The following is a 19,281-nucleotide window of genomic DNA, read 5'->3' as shown; positions in this document are numbered from 1 at the left end:
TTTTTTCAACTGTGACTAATTATGGAAATATGTTTTACATGATAGCACATGCATAACAGATCAGATTGCCTATCTTTTTCAGAAAAGGGGAGGGAGAAAACTTTGAAACTCAAAATCTTGTTTAAAAAATGCTAAAAATTGTATTGATATGTAATTGGGGGAAAAATTAAAATACTATTTAAAAATCTAAGGATTTTTAAGGATCACTAAGGATTGCAAAAGACTGATGAGAATCACAATCATAGGAGAGTGAGGTACTGCTAATGTATGAAAGGAGTCCGCGTTCTGGGATTTGTTCTCCAAAATCCCAGGCTTATTCGTCCCAAGGGTTTTTGGTTATTGGTTATTTTTTTGCTGGTGGGGAGCGGGACACCAAAGGGATAGACCAGGGGTCCTCAAACCACGGCCGCGGGCCAGATGCTGCAGCTGAGGACGATTATCCCCTTCACCCAGGGCTATGAAGTTTCTTTATTTAAAGGCCCACATAACACAGTTTTTGTTTTTACTATAGTCTGGCCTTCCAACAGTCTGATGGACTGTGAACTGGCCCCCTATTTAAAAAGTTTGAGGACCCCTGGGCTAGACAATAAGAAATGCTAGAGAAGAAGTAATTTTTCCAAAATTCTCATCTCCCAATGAAATTGGGAGGCTATAAATGAGGGTAAGTTATCAATTATGGCAACAGGAAGTTAGGAAGTTTATCAGGCAACTGTTTTTTTCTGTGGAGGAAGCGAGCTTGAGAAACCAATTAAGACTGGCTGTTTGGGGGGAACATCGGGCAGAGTCCTGGATTCTGGGGGCCTTTTGGAAGGTTGTTGACCTGATTGCTGTGCTTTCTGCTTTTTTTTTTTTTTTTTTGCTGCAAATGTGGACTCTGGGGAAGAGAGCATATTGGGAAATGATTGGTATAACAGTAATAAAGCCTAACCTAAGAGTGCTCTTGGGCTTTATGTGGCGTTAGGATTTCTTACCCAAAGAAGATGTAGTAGAAAGAGGGCTAGATTTTGAGTTTGAGGAGCTGGATTTGAATCCTGCCTGTAATCTTGCCAGGGGTATGCTCTTGGCCAAGCCCTTCTCTGGGCCTCTTCCCACTGGCACTCAATCCCATAACCCTGTAGTCAGGCAGGCAAGCATAAGGGGGGAGGGCAAGGACCATTGTCCTGCATTTTACAAATAGGGAAGCTGAGGCTCCAAGAAGAGAAAGCATTGCTTTTCCAGAGCCAGGTTTCCATAGCAGGTCCAAGGCTTTTTCGCTCTTTCCTAGCGTTGTGAGTGAAAGATGTGACAAGCACAAGGTGTGTTGCCCTTCTAAGCTCACCTTCCTGTCACGGGGAGGGGATGTATAGCTCCAGATTTATTCTTGAATTTCTGAACACTCACTAGCCATCAGTCCCTAATTGACGTGACTTGGGAATGGAGTATCCTCTGTTCATTTCACATTTACTTTGAAGAAATAAAGTCAAATAGGAACGTTTGTTAATTTTCTGTAAGCTTCCTACAAAGGCTTTTGGGCAGGTGACCCTGGGCCACCCAGCTGGAGAAGCACCCTTTCCGAGGGGCCTGGAGATGCCAGGGAGTGAGCTGCGAGCCGTGGCAGCCCTCAGAGACTGGCCTTTGTGCCCGGGATTGCTCCTGCCCCCTGGTCAGGTGATTGGGATTGAAAATTGTGCTTTTTGCCAACTGTGGCTTCCTTGGCTCACACAAGAAATTGTAAAATGAGGTTCTGCATTTAATACTAGGGAGTTTCCTGGCATCTTCCCCCCTAATTCCCCAGCTCTCCTGGCCCTTTAAATAGCCCTCGTTCCTTTCCTTATGTTTTTCAGGGTTACGCTGCTTGATCTCATGGTGGCCAGGCTGGCAGGGGATGAGCCGCTGGCCAGAGAGGACCTGACCGCTTTTCAGAGTCACGCTGAATTGGTTGCAAGTCGTTTCCAAGAAAGATGCAAGTCTGTGCTGAGGCTTGCCTCAGAGTACGACAATGATGAGGTCAGGATGCTGAAAGGCCCTGCCTGGGGGGGAGGATGGGAGGAAGGCGCCCAGCCAGCCTCAAGGGCACCCATCACTGGTGTTCATTTCAGGGGCGTTGCCAATCGGTGCCAACCTTTCCAGTTCTTCGGAACCGCCCTGGCTCTCCCCCTTTCCCACAGCTGATCCCAGAGTTCTGCAGCTTGGAAAAGACTTGAGAGTCTGCTGCCCTTGCCCCAAGTCCTCCAATGGACTTTGTAGTTTCTGCTCTAATGATGGGAGACCCACTGCCTAGGAAGCAGTCCATTCTATTGGAGGATGGTCACAATTGTTAGAAAGTTCCAACTGATAATGACTTTTTGTGAGCCTCGGCCTTTCCCTGGGCGGTGGGTGAGGCCAGTCAGAGCCCCCCACTCCGTGGCTGTGCGGGCTGCTTGATTCATTGCTCTAGTTTCTGGCTTCATTTCTCCGTCGCACTTTCTGAGTCTGAAAGGGCGAGTGCTCTGCTGCAGGCTGGAGCCCTTGCTTGGGCCTCTCTCCCGCTGAACCTCCCCAGGTGTTTCTGGGGCTGGGACTTTATCCAGGCAAGCCTCCACAGCTGTAGCCTCCATAGCCTGCTGCTGCCGGGAGGGTCCTTCTGTTTCCTCCCCTCTGGGTGGGAGCTTTCCCTAGGAGAGAGCCCCGTTCTCAGGTCGGCCCTGATGGGCACCGTGGCCACCCACTTGGCGAAAAGCAGTGCTGGAGAGATTGGCCTTTCCCTCCTGTGCCCGGCCTCGCCAGCTTGGCGGCCTCTCCACGTGCCCCATGGCGTGGTCTCATTGCCTCGTTCTCCCAAACACAATTCATCTCAAACTTGTGTCCGCCCAGGGAGACGTGAAAACACAAAACAACAAGAACAGTTTAAAAAGTTGTTTGTCTTCTTCCTTGGAGACCTGTAAGATCACACCCACATACCCCCATTGGTGCCAGTTCCATGATTTCAAGCCCGTTACAGTTCGTTGACTTGTTCTGGTTTTAGCTGCTCAGGAAAGGTTAGAATGAGAAAAGGTGAACCGGCCTTCTCGTGTCCCCCCATTGGGCAGGCTTGGACGGGGCGTCGTGGGGCCTGCGGGCCCCAGCCTGGCACGGGGCTCCTTTGCTCAGGGAGCGATTGCTGAGTAGCCTCCCAGAGTACCGTCCCTGCTCTCAGCCAGAATGCCCTCTGCTGGGGGGCTCTGGCCCCTGGGCTCGGGAATTAGCATCTTCCCAGGAACGCTGCTTTCTTTCTGATGGGCCTGGAACGTTGGGAAAGCTCGCCTGTGCAGGGGGGCTTTTAGTCATCCTCGCCAACACCCCCGAGGGCAGATAGATGTCGACTGCGGGCACGCGGACGGCTTCTCGGAGCTTTCTGGCAGCACCTTCCCCAGGCTACACAGCGAGCAGCAGGGACCGAGTGTGGGAGAGAGCCGGGGCGCTTAGATTAACAGACCCACGGACTTTTCTCTGCAGGAAGCCCTGGCCACAATCAGGCTCCTCCACGTCCTTTGTGAAATGACTGCCAACTGCGAACTGCTCGGCTCCTTGCAAGCATTCCCCGGGCTCCTGGAGACGGTTGTGGGTGAGTGGACATCAGTTGGTCTGTGTAGGTTACTGGCTATAGGATGGCCGTTCTGGCAGCTGGAAGCTCAGCTTGTGCCTGCCCTTTTGTCTTTGAGCTTTCCAAAATGGATTAGCAGATCCTCATTTCTTGGTCCTCAAATGTCTCATTTTGAACAGAAAAAAATGAGCAAGTGTCAAAAATATCTGCTGCCTGATATGAGCCAGAGCCATCTTCTCCCACCCTTGTGTCAGGATAGTCAAAGTCATGTGGACCTACTGTGTGTCTGGACAGCCGGGGTCGCTTGGCCTACCATGTGTGTCCGAACAGTCAGGGCCAAGTGGACCTACTGTGTGTCCGGACAGCCGGGGTCGCTTGGCCTACCATGTGTGTCCGAACAGTCAGGGCCAAGTGGACCTACTGTGTGTCCGGACAGCCGGGGTCGCTTGGCCTACCGTGTGTGTCCAAACAGTCAGGGCCAAATGGACCTACCGTGCGTGTCCGAACAGTCAGGGCCAAGTGGACCTACCATGTGTGTCCGAACAGTCAGGGCCAAGTGGACCTACCGTGTGTGTCCGAACAGTCAGGGCCAAGTGGACCTACTGTGTGTGCCCAGACAGCCAGGGCCATCTGGACCTACTGTGTGTGTCCGAACAGTCAGGGCCAAGTGGACCTACCGTGTGTGTCCGAACAGTCAGGGCCAAGTGGACCTACCGTGTGTGTCCGAACAGTCAGGGCCAAGTGGACCTACCGTGTGTGTCCGAACAGTCAGGGCTAAGTGGACCTACTGTATGTGTCTGAACAGTCAGGGCCAAGTGGACCTACTGTGTGTGTCCGAACAGTCAGGGCGAAGTGGACCTACTGTGTGTCCAGACAGCCGGGGTCACTTGGCCTACTGTGTGTGTCCGAACAGTCAGGGCCAAGTGGACCTACCGTGTGTGTCCGAACAGTCAGGGCCAAGTGGACCTACCGTGTGTGTCCGAACAGTCAGGGCCAAGTGGACCTACTGTGTGTGCCCAGACAGCCAGGGCCATCTGGACCTACTGTGTGGTTCTGCACAGCCGGGGCCGGTACATACGTCCAGATAGAGCCTCCTCTCTGTTTAGTGCCATTCACGTTAGGCCTGTATTTGAGATCCCTCCAAATGTTTTCCCATAAATACTGGAGGCTTACACTGAGCTCACAGTGACCTTTTATGTGGCCTCGGGACCTGCCGGCTTGGCAGGGAGGGCTTGGGGCCGCCCGCCCTCCCGGGGCCCGTGGTGCCGCTCTCGGCCGGCCCGTCTGCCAGGTCCCGGGTGGCCTTTCCTCTCACGGGAGTTTTGCTCCCTTCACAGAGCTCCTGCGGCTGGCCCACCTGGCTGGGAAGGAGACCTCGAATGTCTTCACGGTCGCCACGTGTATGCGGGGCGACGGGGACATCGCCAACCCCGCGGCGGGCTTCAAGTCGCACCTGGTTCGCCTGATTGGGAACATGTGCTACAAGAACAGAAACAACCAAGACAAGGTAGGCCCTCGTGGTGCGCCCTGGGGGCTGCAGAGGCCGGGCGCAGACTGGCCTTGGGGGTCGTGGCTGGCGTCGGCTGGCGTGCCCGTGTGATGGTGCCCTGGGGCTCCTCGTGGTGGGGTTTCCCAGAGCCTCTCCCCAGGCCGCCGGGAGCGCGCCTGCTCGCAGGCAGGGCACGGCAGCACCTGCTCTGCGGCTGCACCACCGGGGAGAGTGCCCTGGGCACTGGGCCAGAGAGCACGCGGCCGGCTGCCAGGGGACTTCTCTTATGGTGGGATGGTTTATGCACGCTGAAGGGGGAGAGAGCGGGCAGCCAGAGACCCAGGGGCTGAGGCGATGGTCCGCGCGCCCCAGGTGCAGTGGGGCCCCCAGTCCTCGCGCTGGCTGCCGGGGCGGCACTTAGCTGTGTGCCAGGCAGGGGGCACACCCTTGTCGGTGTTGCTTTGGCACTGGCACCGGGACGTCTAAGGGTGGGCTGTCGGGCAGGCCTCGGGCCCGGGGGGAGCTCGTGCCTCTCGAGGTGGTGCAGGAGGCCGAGGATCCGCAGTCTGCGCCCCAGGGGAGCGCCCGGCCCGTAAGGAAGGCCCCCGATCTGGGCCTGGCTCCCGTGGAGCTCAGAAAGTCACCGTGGCTTCGCAGGAGCCCGCCTTGTTAGATAACTCTGAGGGTCAGCGAAGGCCGGGCCGGAGCAGACACTGTCGGAGGCCCCTTGGAAGGAGGCGGGGCTGTTCTCCCCTTCCTGCTCGCGGCCTCCCCTCTCTGGCACCTCCGGGGCACCGGTGCCCAGGGCCCGCTCTGCAGTCTGACTGCTCCTGGGGCCCGTGTGGGGATCCGACTCCTAGAGGAGGACCTTTGTCCCCTGTAAACAGCCACCTTTAGGGGCAAATACCCTCGACATGGCGGAGGCCTCTGGGCTTCCTGCGCAGGGCTGGGGCCCACCACCAACAGGACTCTGTCCCGTTCTGACTCGGGGGACGCCTCCCTCCCTGGATCCTCCTCCTGCAGCCCGGGAGTAGCCTGGGGGCCCACCCCTGACTAATGCTGATCACAGGGGCCATTGGGTTGGTGCCCATCTCGGCCCCGGCCCCGTCATCGGGCAGAATCGGGGCTCTGTGATCTGTGTCAGCGCAGGGCAGGCTGACACTGAGGAGGGCGCAGAGCCAGCCAGCCCGGGGCTGAGGGAAGCTTCATCGAACCAACAGTCACTGTTTGCTCAGTTGCAAAATGTGTTGATTCATCCATTCGCTCTTGGCCCTTGTTGTCTGCCTGGTTTGGGGCAAGGCTTCTGCCCTCTCTGAGCCTCCACCTCCTCCTCGGCAGAGTGGGGCTCCCCATCCTCGTGCTCCCCACAGGGCTGGCACGCTGTGCTCCCCTGGCTCTGGGTGGGGGCCACAGGTGGACCAGAGGTCAGCGTCTTCTGGAATGTTGCCCCCCACCCAGGGCACAGTGGGCATGGGGGGGCTGAATGCAGGTCGGTGCTGGCAGTGGCCTTCCAGGTCATCCCTCCCGTAGCCTCTCTGTCCATTTCCTTTTTCCTTTTTCTTGTTCCTTTCCCCCTTCCTTCCTTCCGCCACCCGGGAGGCCGTCTGGCCGTCCCCGGCCTTGCCCCGGCAGACGGGGGAGGGTTCCCGGAGCTGCGGCATCAGCGCATCCCCGCTGGCGCGCCGTCTCTGTCAGACCTCCGGCTTTTCCTCTGTCGGAACTTCAGCTTATTGATTGGGAGCCTGGCCGCCCAGGCAAGATCGGGCTTGCTGCAGATTCCATTTCTTTGTCATGTAATCCGAGTTCAAGAAATCTGTCAGAATCCATAAATCACGCTGTCGCTGGGTGTTCCCTGGAACTTACAGTTCCTGGTACAGTAAATGAAATGAAAATTCCTGTCCAGGGGACACAGAGGGGCTGGCTTTGTGGCCCCGGGGGGGGGAGGGTTAAGCCTGAGCATCTTCTCTCTGCCTTCCTGTGTTAGGGTGGCCCCAGCCAGCTCACCCCCTCCCCCAGCAGCGCTGGCTGTCCCCCGGCCCCCCGGGTGTGGCCCCCTGCTGGGGGCCGACCACGGAGCGGCTCGCACTGGGGAGGCCGAGTCTCCGTCGGCAGCGCGGCATCTTGTCACATATTCCTTCTGTCCGGTTTGGAGCTTAGGCGATCTGATGGAAGCTGACGGTCCTCGGGCTAACCCTGCCCTTCCTGTGGCTTCCTCCGTAGTCGGCAGGAGCTTCCCAGCCACAGCCCCATGAGATTTGGGGCCCAAGCTCAGCCTCGAACCCAGGTACACTGCCCCATGTGCAGGCCCAGGCCGCACTGGGGACAGAGGCAGCTTCTGCTCAGATGGAAGCGGTGGCTCACTGGCGAGGGTCTCCCTCACCTTCAGGAGGTCCCATCGCCGGTCACCGGCAGAGCTGGGCCTCCCTCTGGGATTTTCTGGGTTTCAGAGGGTCCCGACCAAGGCAGAGCCACCTGTGGGGTTCTGTCCCTCGTCCCCAGTATAGGGTCCATCTGCTGGTCAGGAGGAGCAGGCCCTGGGACAGGGGCCTGGAGCTGTCTGAAGAGACGTAGCTCTGGGGGCACGAGCCCTGGGGCCGCGGCAGGTGCCGGTCTGGGGGACGCTGGCCAGGCCCAAGAGCTTTTCCCAGCTCCTGAGATGCTAAAGCTTCTGAGAGGTTGTGAGGTTCCTCTGCGTCTCCCCATTCTCCCCTGCTTTGGCCCCGACCTTCCTCGGGCATCCCACAGCGCACAGAGGATGCAGCCGTCCATCACCCGCCAGAACTGCTTTGATCTTGGCGTAGAGTTGGCATCTTGCTGGCAGCAACCACAATTAAGCCAATCAAAGGGGCCCTCGTGACAGAAGGCTTTTTTTCATTAGCAATTAAAGTTGCTTTTGCTTTAAGAAATATAGATTGCTTGTCCTGCTCTGTTGAAGTTTAATTTTGTATCCATCAAATAAATGGTTCGAGGAGGCTCCTCCAGAATATGGTCTGAGCAAGTGAGCAGATAAGGGAGCAGGGGCTTCACAGGCTGCTGCCGAGGAGCTGTGAGTGAATGGAGAGCGAGAGAGGGTGGACTGTGGTGGTCTGCTCTACTCGCAGAATCAGGAAATATTTAACCAACTAAAGACTTGAACTGGTGGTTTCCAAAGTCAGGGTGCAGCCTGAGCCGTGTCTGGGGAGGGGGTGCACATTTGGAACAGGATCCTTGGGTCTGGGCTCTCCCACTGACTCTGACCCATCATCCTTAGGGGTGTCTGTGACCCTGCTCTCAGAGCTGTAGGATGAGGGCTTGGGCCCCCTTGCCTGGCTGTTGTGAACAGGGACCTCCCGTCACTGAGGGAGGAGCCCCTCTGGGTGCCAGCCCCGGCTGCGCCACTCCCTGACTTCGGGACTCCCTCCTCTGTAAGAGGCACGAGGAGTTCTCCCATTCTCGGGGCCCGGGACTCTTTCAACCTGAGAGTCTGTACTCTGAGCCCCCATTTGGCTCTTCTGTGACAACTTGAAATCCCATCCAGCTGATGGTCCCCATCATCAGGACCTGAGGCCCCAGGCCCGGGGAACCTTCTTTAGTTAATTAAAAGAAACTTCATGAACTTTTGGTTTTTATTGATACGATTTCTTAGGGGAGGTCCTTCCTCCCCTCAAGAAATAGCCATTTTCTGTAACCCAGCAAAAATACAAGCTTCTTGATGACCGCTGAGGATGCAAGCTTCCTCTGCCAGGGAATCCCAGAGCTGATGCCGGGGGCAGGGGTCTGGCTTATAGATAACTACTGCATTAGTTCACACAAGTCTCCCCTTTGTCATAGGAACATCCTATTCCATATATAACAATTGGGTACCTACCCCCCTCCAATTCTTTACTACCACAAAAACTTAGCTAAATATTATATACATACATATATACATATATAGGGACCTCACCCCACCCCACTCTGCTGTCCAGCTTTGGGGGCAGACCACACCAGAGGGTATTTCTACTTGGCTTGGGGTGGTTTTTAGTGTGTATGGGGAAGAATTCTTTCATGTCGTTGTTGATAATTTGCATTTCCTTCCTTCCTTTCCTCTTTATGATCTTTGACCAGTTGTGCTTAGAATTGAAGACTTCTACCTTGGCTGTCAGAGCTCTCCTAATTTAAGCTGCATTCATTTGGTTTGTGCAGAAAGGCTTTTTTCCCTTAAATTAATTGATTGATTTTATATGACTTATGTTGAGAGGGAAAAATCAGAACACAAAGAAAAAAGCCAATGGAAAAGAAAAAAAGCCAGAAACAAAGAATTGACTATAGCCTGTGTGGGATCTCCGTTCTTTTTCTGGGTACAGATGGAATTTTCTGTCCAAAGTCTTAGATTGTGCAGAAGGTTTTTAATTGTATGTAATCACAAGTGTTCCCTGGATTTTTTTTATGAAGGCCTCTGTCCCTTGTGTGGTTCCACACTCCCTTTTGCCATGACCGTGAAAGATGCCTTTTTCTGTGCTTTTCTTTTTAATTTGAGACCATGTCTTCATTTGGAGCCTTCTGTGGGATGTGCTGGGGGTGCTATTGGCTGGCTCAAGAGCCCCGTGGGGCAGAGGGGTGCAAGAAGGCCTCTGGGTGGGTGAGATGATGCAGGGAGAGGCTGTTGGGTGAGGGAGGCAGAGCCGGCCTTGGGAGAAGACACACTCTTCAGTTTTAGATCTGAGTGCCGATCCGCTCTGCTGGAGTGCATTCCCCACACTGAGAAATCCCTGGTTGAGGCTCCTCTCCCTCCCTCGGCGCCGTAGAACAACTGAAATGATCGCAATGACCAGGACAAGTCATTGGAGCTTTTAAATTAAGACAGATTGGCTTTCTTCTTAATTATTTCGCTAGCTCTTTCCTCTTTATCAATCTTGGGGCATCTTTAGGACTCGATACCCCATTAGCTGACAAGATGGTTTAACCACGGGATCCTTGTGCCCTAGAGGAGGCCCCCTTGGGTCAGAGACTTTCTCCCCCTTTTTCGTGATTCCTGGTGGTTTCCGCCCTGGGCTTGAGGGCCTCATGCTGCCGGGATTCCCAGCCCACCTGGGTCTTCCTGCAGCTGGACCCAAACAAAGGTCATTGAGACCCAGACAGAGCTGCTGGCTCGCACGGCAGCTCGGGGCTTTTTCTGACTGTATTCTGGGTGGCTGAATGCCTCCTCCCGCTGCTGGCTTAGAGTGGCTCAACCAAAGGGGAGCCGTCCCCCAGCTGAGCCCGAGGAGCTCTCAATGCAGCATCCGAGGTGGCCCTTGTGTGCCCGGTGGCGTGCCAGGCACTGGGGTACAAGGATGGTGTCTAGTGGAAGTTGGACAGTATATCTGCAAACAAACCGATGCAGGGCAGTTAAAAGCCAGAGCGTGTGGGAGGAAGGATCCTCGAGGTGCTTAAGCCCCTTCTTGGATGAGTTAGAGGGGCTGGGGGTGCTGTCCGGGCTGGGGGGTGCTGCCAGGAATGGAGGCGGCATCCCTGGTCAGGAGCAGGCAGATGCTGGATCTGCCTGGAGCACAGACTACAGGAGATGTTGTCTCCTGCGGCTCTAAAAGTTCAGCAGGGGTTGTGTTCGGTCCTAAAGGGACCAGGGGCATTTTGAGTCTCCTGACTCCAAGCCTAGGCCTCTCTCCATTATGTATTAGCCTTCCCTTCCCGCTCTGAGATGCATCTTGTTTTTTCCTGACCCTGAGGCACTCAGGGCTTGAAGAGATGGCAGGATGTTTCCAGGAGGCCCTAGAAATAGCTCCTGGGCACAGAAGAGGTGAATCACTAGTGACATAGGAAGTGGGAGCTGGCACCGGACACCTGGCCGTAAGCAGCCTGGAGCCCGGGCGGGGGCAGAGATGTGACAGTCCCTTGGCCCTTGTTGGCCCGTCCCATTTTTCCCATGGGATCTGGGAGCCCCGGCCCCCGCCCCACTGGCTCCCGTGGTCCTCACAGGGGACAGCAGGAGCGTGATGTTGCAAAACATTAAGACCCAGGGTGGAAAAACACAAAGGTGGCAGGGCCTGAGAACGGGGACATTTAGTTATTCTTTAGCTGTTTTTGTTCTGCATAAACATGGAGCTGTGGACTTAGTGAATCACGTTCTGAAACTGTTGTAGAGAGCGCCGATCAGGCTCTTCTGGCCTCCTCGGTGGCTCTGCTCCAGAGCCCGGCTCCCATCGGAGGCTGGAGCACGACAGCCTCCTCTCCTCGTGGTCCTTGATGACAAAGTGAAGCTTTGCCGCTTTTCTGTGGAGCTTTGGGCTGGGGGTGGGGGTGGGATGGCGATGAAAAGTAGTGGCCTTCAGGGTCTGAGGGAAACCCTCCCCAAAGCAGCTGTTTACCACATCTCCTTGCTGCCTCCCCAGTGAGTGCTGCCTGGGCTCCTTGTGCCCATGGCAGTAGCCAAGCCTAATGAGTAGAGCTGGGACTGGGGCTAGTTACCTACAGAGGAGCCCTGACCGAGAGCTGGCCGGGACCAGCCTGGCCAGCAAGCCCAACCCCCTCATCACACAGAGTTCCTCCTCTGGCGAAGGCCCAGGAGACAAAGGGGCTTGTCCAAGGTCACGGAGGGAGGTCATGGCGAGGAAAAACATTTTCACTTTTTTTTCCAAGTATTTAGTGATGGGTTTTTCTGCCTCCTGGGAATTTTTATCAGTGCTGTTCGTTAAATAGAGGGAAGAAATAATGAACCCCATAAAATACAGACAGTTGAGTTACTGCCGAGAAAGCACTGACCACTTAAAGCCAACAGGACGGTCACTTCCCCTTTAGAATCAGAGCAGCATTTCCTACCTGGGTTCCCAAGAATTTGCTCAGTCTGAGATGCTGTGCTAGTTTTGTACATGCGGGTCCTTTCCCTCTTCCTTTGTTCTCTGCTTTTTGGTCATAGTTCCAACTTGCTTGACAGAATGGCTGGACCAGATCACAACTCCACCAACCATGTACTAATGTGCCTGTTTTCCTACAGCTCTTCCAGTATTTGTCATTTTCCTTTGTTAACAATTTAGTCAATCGAGTGGGTGTGAGATGGAACCCCCTGAATTATTTTAATCTGTATCTTTCTAATAATATCTGGAACTTTTTTTTTTCAGAGTTATCAATAGCTTGGCTTCTTTCCTCTGAAAATTGTTTAGTCATATCCTTTGACTATCATTTGGGGAATGCCTCTTATTCTTATGTTGACTGATTTACTACATATTTTTTATAAATGAGACCTGTGTTGGATAAACTTACTGCAAAGTTTTTTTTTCCTCCTAATTTCCTTCTCCTCTTTTAATTGTAGCTGCATTGATTTGGTTTGTGTAAAAAAAAATTATGATGTAATTGAATACATCTATTTTATCTTCTATGACCCTTTGTTTCTCTTCTCCTACCCACAGATCTGACAGGTAATTTCTCCCATGCTTCTCTAATTTATTTATGGTATCATAGTTTCGGTTTAAGTCATGTACCCATTTGGAGCTTGTTGTATACGTATATGTTGTGAGAATTTGGTCCACACCTGTTTTTGGCCAGACTGCTTTCCAGTTTTCCCAGTAGTTTTTGTCAGAGAGTGAGTTCTTGTCCAATAGCCAGGGTCTTTGGGTTCATCCCACGCCAGGTCACTGTTTCTCTGCATGTTTGTCCCTAATGTATTTCCCTGGTCAGTCTTTCTGTTGCTTACCCAGCACCACATTGTTTTCCTGATCAGAGCCTTGTAGTCCTGTTAGAGAGCTGGTCCCCATTTTGTTTGTTTGGTGCTGATTTAATCCTTTGATATTCTTGACCTTTTGTTCCTTGGAATGAATTTTCTATTGTTGTCCCCAGGCCTGTGAAGTAACTTTGATAGCTTGATTGGCGTAGCACTGAACAGGTAAAGCAATCTGAGTCGTATTGTCATTTTTGTTCTATTGACTGGGCCTACCCATGGACAGTGAATACCTCTCCCGCTATTTAGCTCTGTGAACCGCTCCATGGAGAATGTAGCTTTGAAGGTACTCTGGTGGAAAACCTCTTATTTTACAGAGAAGGAAACTGAGGCTTGCCACGGTCAAATCACCATTTAGGTTCACACGGCTCGTGAGGAATAGAGTCAGGATTTGAACTCAGGCCTCTTGATTGCAAATCTGGCACTCATTTCTGGCGGTTTTCTCTGACACTCTGTCTCTTCCTTTATAAAACTGGGGATTTCCATTCCTCCTCCTCCTTCTAGTCTCCAAGGGCTAAGTGAGAAAATATGTGAAGACATTTTATAAGCTCCAAATGCCATAAAAATGATGTATGATTGATGGTGTGACATGTAGAAGATGGAGAGCTAAGTGTCAAGCGGGGAGACCCGGCCTCATCCCTCACTAGTTGTGCCAACACAAGCCCCTCCCCGAGCATCGGCTCCCTTTCCTTGAATATGGGACTAATTCCTTGTGAAGGCAGGTCCCGCTTACTTGGCATCCGGTGGGTGCCCTGACCGGCGATAGGAAGGGAGAGCCCCTGGGGAAGGTCCGTGGGAGATAAATCACGGGCTGCCCCCCAGACGCGCGTCCTTAGTGTCCCCGCCGTTCCGGTGCCCGTCCCCCGCCCGCGGGCCGTCCGGCTTTGGTGCGAGCGGCCGGGCCCTTCTGCAGCTGGTCCCCGGCGTGGAGCGTGCTCTGTTTGGTTTCTGTTATGCAGCTGTTACCATAGCTGGAGTCGGGTGGGTGCTGGACCTTTGTGAACCCAGAATTCTTTCAGGATGATGGAATATTCCATGTTTTCATGCTCCTGATACAGAGAACGTGTTCAGCTTTTTTTTTTTTTTTAAACCAGGTATGTGTTTTTTACAGGTTCATCTAATATAGAAAATGTGTTTCTGTTCCAAGAAAAACAGAAGCAGTAAACAGTTGGGAGATAGCTGGCATATTTTCCTTTATTATCCTGTCTGATGATTAATGCGCTCAGCTATGCTCAGCTCACGCTTAACCAGGTTACTGTTTAGTTTGGGTTGGGGTGGTTTCCTGCTGAGCCCAGAAATGGCCAACCCTGTGCCCAGCCTGTCTTTCAGAGGGAGGCTTTGCATTGTTTCCCCATCACGCTGCTTAATATCAGGTCAGATGTTCTTGTGAAAACAGATTTGGGCTTAACGACGTCGGCGGGTCTGTTTGCACACGCTCTTCCAAACGCACCTGCCCCCGCCCCGTGCATGAGCAGCGGGCCAGGTCGGGGGTCCACGGGATGACGGAGAGCTCGGTCTGACTTTCCCCTAAGGATCGTGCTCCCGGTGGGGCAGAGCCAGGAGCAGAGGCCCTCGCCCCGTGGAAGGAAAAGAGGGTCCTCCCCTCGGGAGCTGCCTCAGGAGGGAGGGAGTGCCCGCCACCAGGGTCTGCATCCAGAGCTGGGAAGAGGAGATGCTGGGAGAGGGGGCTGCTCACCTATTCCAAGTCTGAGAGTGTGAAATCACCTCTCCTCTTTTATAGAAAAAGCAGAAAAAATAGTTGCAGATTGTCTCCCCAACGCTGATTGCCTTTTTGTCCCCCCTTTCCCTGAGGGGACACGTTTCCTGAAAGCATGGATGGATGAATGCCACGGTGGGGCTCATGGATCTGGGACAGGGGCTGCAAAAATGAAAGGAGGGCTTTTCTTCCCTGACTGAGAGGCATCCAGGTGATCCCCCAAAGGGTCACTGACACAGGCAGGGGCAGGACCGACCCATACCCACTGAGTGGGGGAAGAGGGGATTGCTGCCAGAAAGGAGAGGGAGGCCCCACCATCCTCAGATTCCCTTACATCTCCTTGTTAGCCCCTTCCAGTACCTTCCACTGAAGGCACCTTCTGAGGCAACATCAGTCATCAGGGACGGAGACTTGAAAGGTGCCGGCAATCTGCATGCTTTAGTGTTGTACAGAATATGTTATATGAACAGCAACACAACTTTATATAGTGATTTCCTCCTTCCCTCTCCCTCCCCGCCTCCTTCTCTCCCTCCTTCCTCCCTCCCTCCTTCCTCCCTCCTTCCTTCCTCCTTCCTTCCCTATTTCCCTCCTTCCCTCCCTCCCTCTTTTCCTTCCTCCCTCTTTTCCTTCCTCCCTCTTTTCCTTCCTCCCTCTTTTCCTTCCTTCCTTCCTTCCTTCCTTCCTTCCTTCCTTCCTTCCTTCCTTCCTTCCTTCCTTCCTTCCTTCCTTCCTTCCTTTCTTCCTTCCTTCCTTCCTTCCTTTTCTCCCTCCCTCCCTCCCAATCTCCTATTCTTCCAAGCTGTCTTGGGGAGTCCGAGAGCCCTATCACCTCTGTTTCAAGAGTGAGTCTCGGGGTCCCAAACAGGACAGCCAGACTTTCCTGGGGGCTTCCCCAGTCTCACCCCAGTTGTCACATCTCTCTCAGGACTGGGCCTTCCCTGGGCTTTGGTGGGATCTCCAAGCATGTCGATGCACTCTTGTTTCCTTCAGACCAATGGTTACTTTCCAAAACGTGAGGTCCCAACCTGGCAAGATCATTGGCTTCCCAGTGTTTCCAAAACTCGGCCTAGACGAGGCGGGCGTAAGGAGCTTTTGCTGCCTTGGAGCTGTGACTCTGGGTGGGTCTGCTGCAGATTAGAAGTGAGACATTCTCAGCTCCTCTTTTCTCTTGGATTCACCTTAAAATGCTAGGCATAAGCTCTGGGCACAGTATGGGGCTGCTTGGCAGCCCCCTGAAAGAAAGGAGCAGGCACGTGAGAAGTCACATCGATGGGTGATCTTCAGCACATAGAGGGTTTTGCTGTTGTTCTGTGATTCGCCTTGAGACTCGCAGCATTAAGGGAAGCTCCATTCTACCCACTCTTGGATGCCCTCCCCACTCAGGGCAGAATGAGCCAGCGGTTGGGGATGTGGCGAGGGGAGTTCAGCAGTCACCTCATCAAAAGGCTACGTCCCAAAGCACGACACGTCTCTCAGTGCTGGACGCCACGGGGCTGGGAAACCAAGGGCCCCGAGGCCCAGGCTTGGGCAGGAGTCAGCTGCCGTGTGCCAGGATGCAGACAACGGACCCCAGACCCTGCCCCTTGAGGAGCGAGGGTCATCCTGGGAACGAAGGTGCCAGACACAGGGAGGACTGGCGCATTCCCTCGTTAGCAGTACGTCTCCTCCATTCTCAGGGTGCCGTGGCAGCCGTGGGCACAGCCCCCTGGCTCAGTTTCATCCTCTGCCAAAAGGAATGGCTTAGCACCTGAGATGCCCCCTAGGCCTGGAGTGGTGAGATCCTGTGGGAGAGATCAGGATCGCGGGAGAAAAGCAGTCATGGGCCAGCATGATGCCATGTTTTCTTCTCAACATTGAGCAATCATTTATTTGACCCCTGTTTTGGTGCAGGGCCCTGGGCACCTTTGGGGGCCCATGATTATCTCCTTTCTGACAGTCTTCACTGACCATCGGCTAGACCTCTGAGATCGAATCCTACCTAGACAGACATCGGCTTCCAGCCCTCACTCTGAGCCATGTACAGGGGTCAGCCCTGGGCGAGACATGAGACTGGAACTTGTGGCTTCAGAAGGGTGGGGCAAGCCCCCCGTTGCCTCCCGGCCGGCCCTCCCATTGGGCAGAGGAGCGAGCCAGCCGGCGCATTAGCCGTCCTCTCGGGGGTCCGTGTTCACCCGCTGAAATCCGCCTGCACACTCTCCTCATCAAAGTGTTGACAGAGCTCGACTCCTTCATATGCAGTATAACCCATGACTCACTTGTTAGGGGCTTGTAATCAATTCCCAACTTGTTAGGCAGAGAAACAAACAACTCATTTGTTTTATGAAGTGTGAACAGAAGAAAGCTTGAGCATCTAAGTGTTTTCCCCGCTGGTGGTCCATCCACCCCCCCGGCTGTCCCGGCCTGCTGGGAGGCGCCCAACGGCAAGAACCTGGAGCTGCTGCGAGGAGGGAGTGCAGAGCGCCCTCTGCCCAGGTGCCTCAGGCACACGCCGCTCTGCTGTGCCATGAATCCGATCCTGGGGCTGCTCCGCTTTGGGGGCGAGTCCCGAGCCCCTTGCCCAGGCTGTCTGAAGAAGCCTGTGGCCCCTCCTCAGAATCAAATCTTTAAATGCACAAAATAAGACAAAGGAAGCCAGTTACATCGAAATGCAGCTTGACGGAGGTGGAGGCCTGTTGGCCTCTGGCAACCCTTGTCGGGCCCTGTTGCTCTGCCCGTAAGCCCAGCCCGAGACCTCCAGGCTCTGGATCGTCCCTCTCTGTGTGCCCCTCCCCCTTCTTCTCGGAGGAGGCGCTTGATGATGGCTCTCTCACCCACCTCCTGCCAGTCTGCCCGTCCATGGTTGCTTTCATAATGCAGTTGTTTGCATGCACATTCTCCGTGAGAGCATCCCCTCAGGGAAGCCACAGCCCCGTCCCAGTCACCGCTGCCCAGCATCCCTCACTCACTCCCTGCTGCCCACCCGCTGAAATCGCAGATTGCAAAGCGGTGACTCAGTTTGCTCACAGAGGATGTCTCGCCACTATACATACCAGAAATCTAAAATTTCAAGAAGAAAGAGATTTTTTCCCTAGAGTTTAACATTTCATTGTTTTATTTGTTTTAAAAAAAATATTTTCTGTAGAGCTGCAAAGGTTCACTTACCGCTTGCAGCCTGAGCTGTGTAGACTCAGCCCTGATTGGGCTGGGAACATGGAGGATAGAGGCAAGAACAAATACAGGGCTTCAAAAAAGTGGTGGTTTTTTGTTTTGTTGTTTTGTTTTTTTTTTAAAGCCAATTCCTGGCTCTTAATTGCATCGATACCTGCACTGTCCGCCCGGTGGGATGGAGAGCCACAAGGAATCATAGAGATCCTCCCCGTAAAGATGGGGAGCAGACTCGATCACATCCGGAAGATGAAGCCAAAGTGGGGACAAGAGCCAGGCTTTTGATTCTAGAATGAGGTGTCTCAAGACTTGGGCAGAACTTTTCAACTATTATCTTCTGCTCCAGATCTTGAGAATTCATCCCTTGCCTCTTGCCCACAGTCTTGGAAACGTAGTCATGAACTCTGCCTCCTCTTACCTTCCTCGTGGCCAGTGGGATTTCAGCCTGAAATTGGGAAAGGACTAATTGACTGTCCTATCATTTTTGAGTTGTGAAAATGTCCCTTACACGGTCCCTGTCACGTGGACTTCCCATTCACAGAAAAGAGTCCAAACTGTTTCCATCTTGGATTTAAGGTCTCGGTGTTCCAGGAATGGTTTCTGACAATCCATTGTCTGTTTGTCTTTTGGGTTAGGTGTACGAACTGGACGGCATTCCCCTCATTCTGGACAACTGCAGCATGGATGACAACAATCCCTGTATCCTTACTGGAGGAGGGGGAGGCCCACCTGTCGGGGGTGGGGGCGGTCAGGATCAAGTGTGTGCTGCTCATTTGTGATTCTGTACATGGGCCCTTCTCTTCTGCTTAGTTGCTTGTTTGTTAGTCTCTCAGGATATGTGTGAAAAATGGCCATCCTCCTGCCATTCTATACGGTCTTGGAGTTAGAATGAATCTAGAGGAAAATCTGGAATAATTTGCTCACTGGGGAAATAGGAGGTAAGTGATTTAGCCAAGTTCTCGCAGATGGAAAGGGGCAGGGTCTGCGTCCGAACCCAGATTCTTGGACCCAAAGTCAGTGCTTGCCCCGACATGGTAGGTCCTCTCCTAAAGCATCCAAAGGTCAGGAATTTAACCCATCTTCTGGGAGTGAGACTGAAGTGTGAGACCTCCAACTTCTGGCTGGGCCCAGGCTTTCTTTTACACTTTTATGACCTCATAAGGCCTTCTTCCCAGAGCTGCTTTTTTTGTGTGCCAGTGGAGACTGGGCTGTCTTTGGAGGGAGAGGTTGCAGAGAAAGATGCGGATAGACACCCCTTGGTTAACGTTCTTTCTTCCATGTCTGATAAAACTCTTTGAAAGGACAGGGTCCAGATCATGCTCTTACAGGTTGGGAATTTTAGGGTTGGCTAGTGGGTGTGGATCCGAATTTGGGGCTCTTTGATGAGTTCTTGGCCCTCCTGCCATGGCCAGTGATGATCCCAAGACCTCAAAGCCCTCGGCAATTAAATTCACCCCCAAGCACTCAGCTCTTGGCCCATTTACCCAGGGGGCTCGGTCAAGGGAGAAGGTCTTGTGGAGAAGATGGTGGGGCAAGGCTGTGGCCACTCATAAGCTGTCCCAAAGAGGTAGCGGCCAGCCAGAAGCAGGAGGCGAAGCCGCCCCCTTCCCCAAAGTGGCACAGACTCGTCCAGTGACAGATCACTCACCAGCCTGGCCTCGAGACACAGGAGTAATGAGAGAGGCATTGTTGCCATGGGCACCTTCCAAACCCACCAA

General features: G+C 53.6%; 1 protein-coding gene across 1 annotated transcript in view; it reads left to right on the top strand.

Moving 5' to 3' along the window:
* The window catches only part of ATXN10 (ataxin 10), a 69,189-nt gene that overhangs the window by 34,808 nt on the left and 15,100 nt on the right, over window positions 1-19,281 (top strand). Inside the window, exons 7-10 of the mRNA XM_051962874.1 lie at window positions 1,824-1,986; window positions 3,454-3,562; window positions 4,879-5,048; window positions 18,199-18,262. Of these exons, the coding sequence (XP_051818834.1) occupies window positions 1,824-1,986; window positions 3,454-3,562; window positions 4,879-5,048; window positions 18,199-18,262 (506 nt within the window). The remainder of the gene's footprint in view (window positions 1-1,823; window positions 1,987-3,453; window positions 3,563-4,878; window positions 5,049-18,198; window positions 18,263-19,281) is intronic.

Source organism: Antechinus flavipes, chromosome 5 (genome assembly GCF_016432865.1).
Source record: "Antechinus flavipes isolate AdamAnt ecotype Samford, QLD, Australia chromosome 5, AdamAnt_v2, whole genome shotgun sequence".
Classification (NCBI taxonomy): domain Eukaryota; kingdom Metazoa; phylum Chordata; class Mammalia; order Dasyuromorphia; family Dasyuridae; genus Antechinus; species Antechinus flavipes.
The sequence above is the reverse complement of the archived record's forward strand: the minus strand, read 5'-3'. Positions and strand labels throughout refer to the sequence as shown.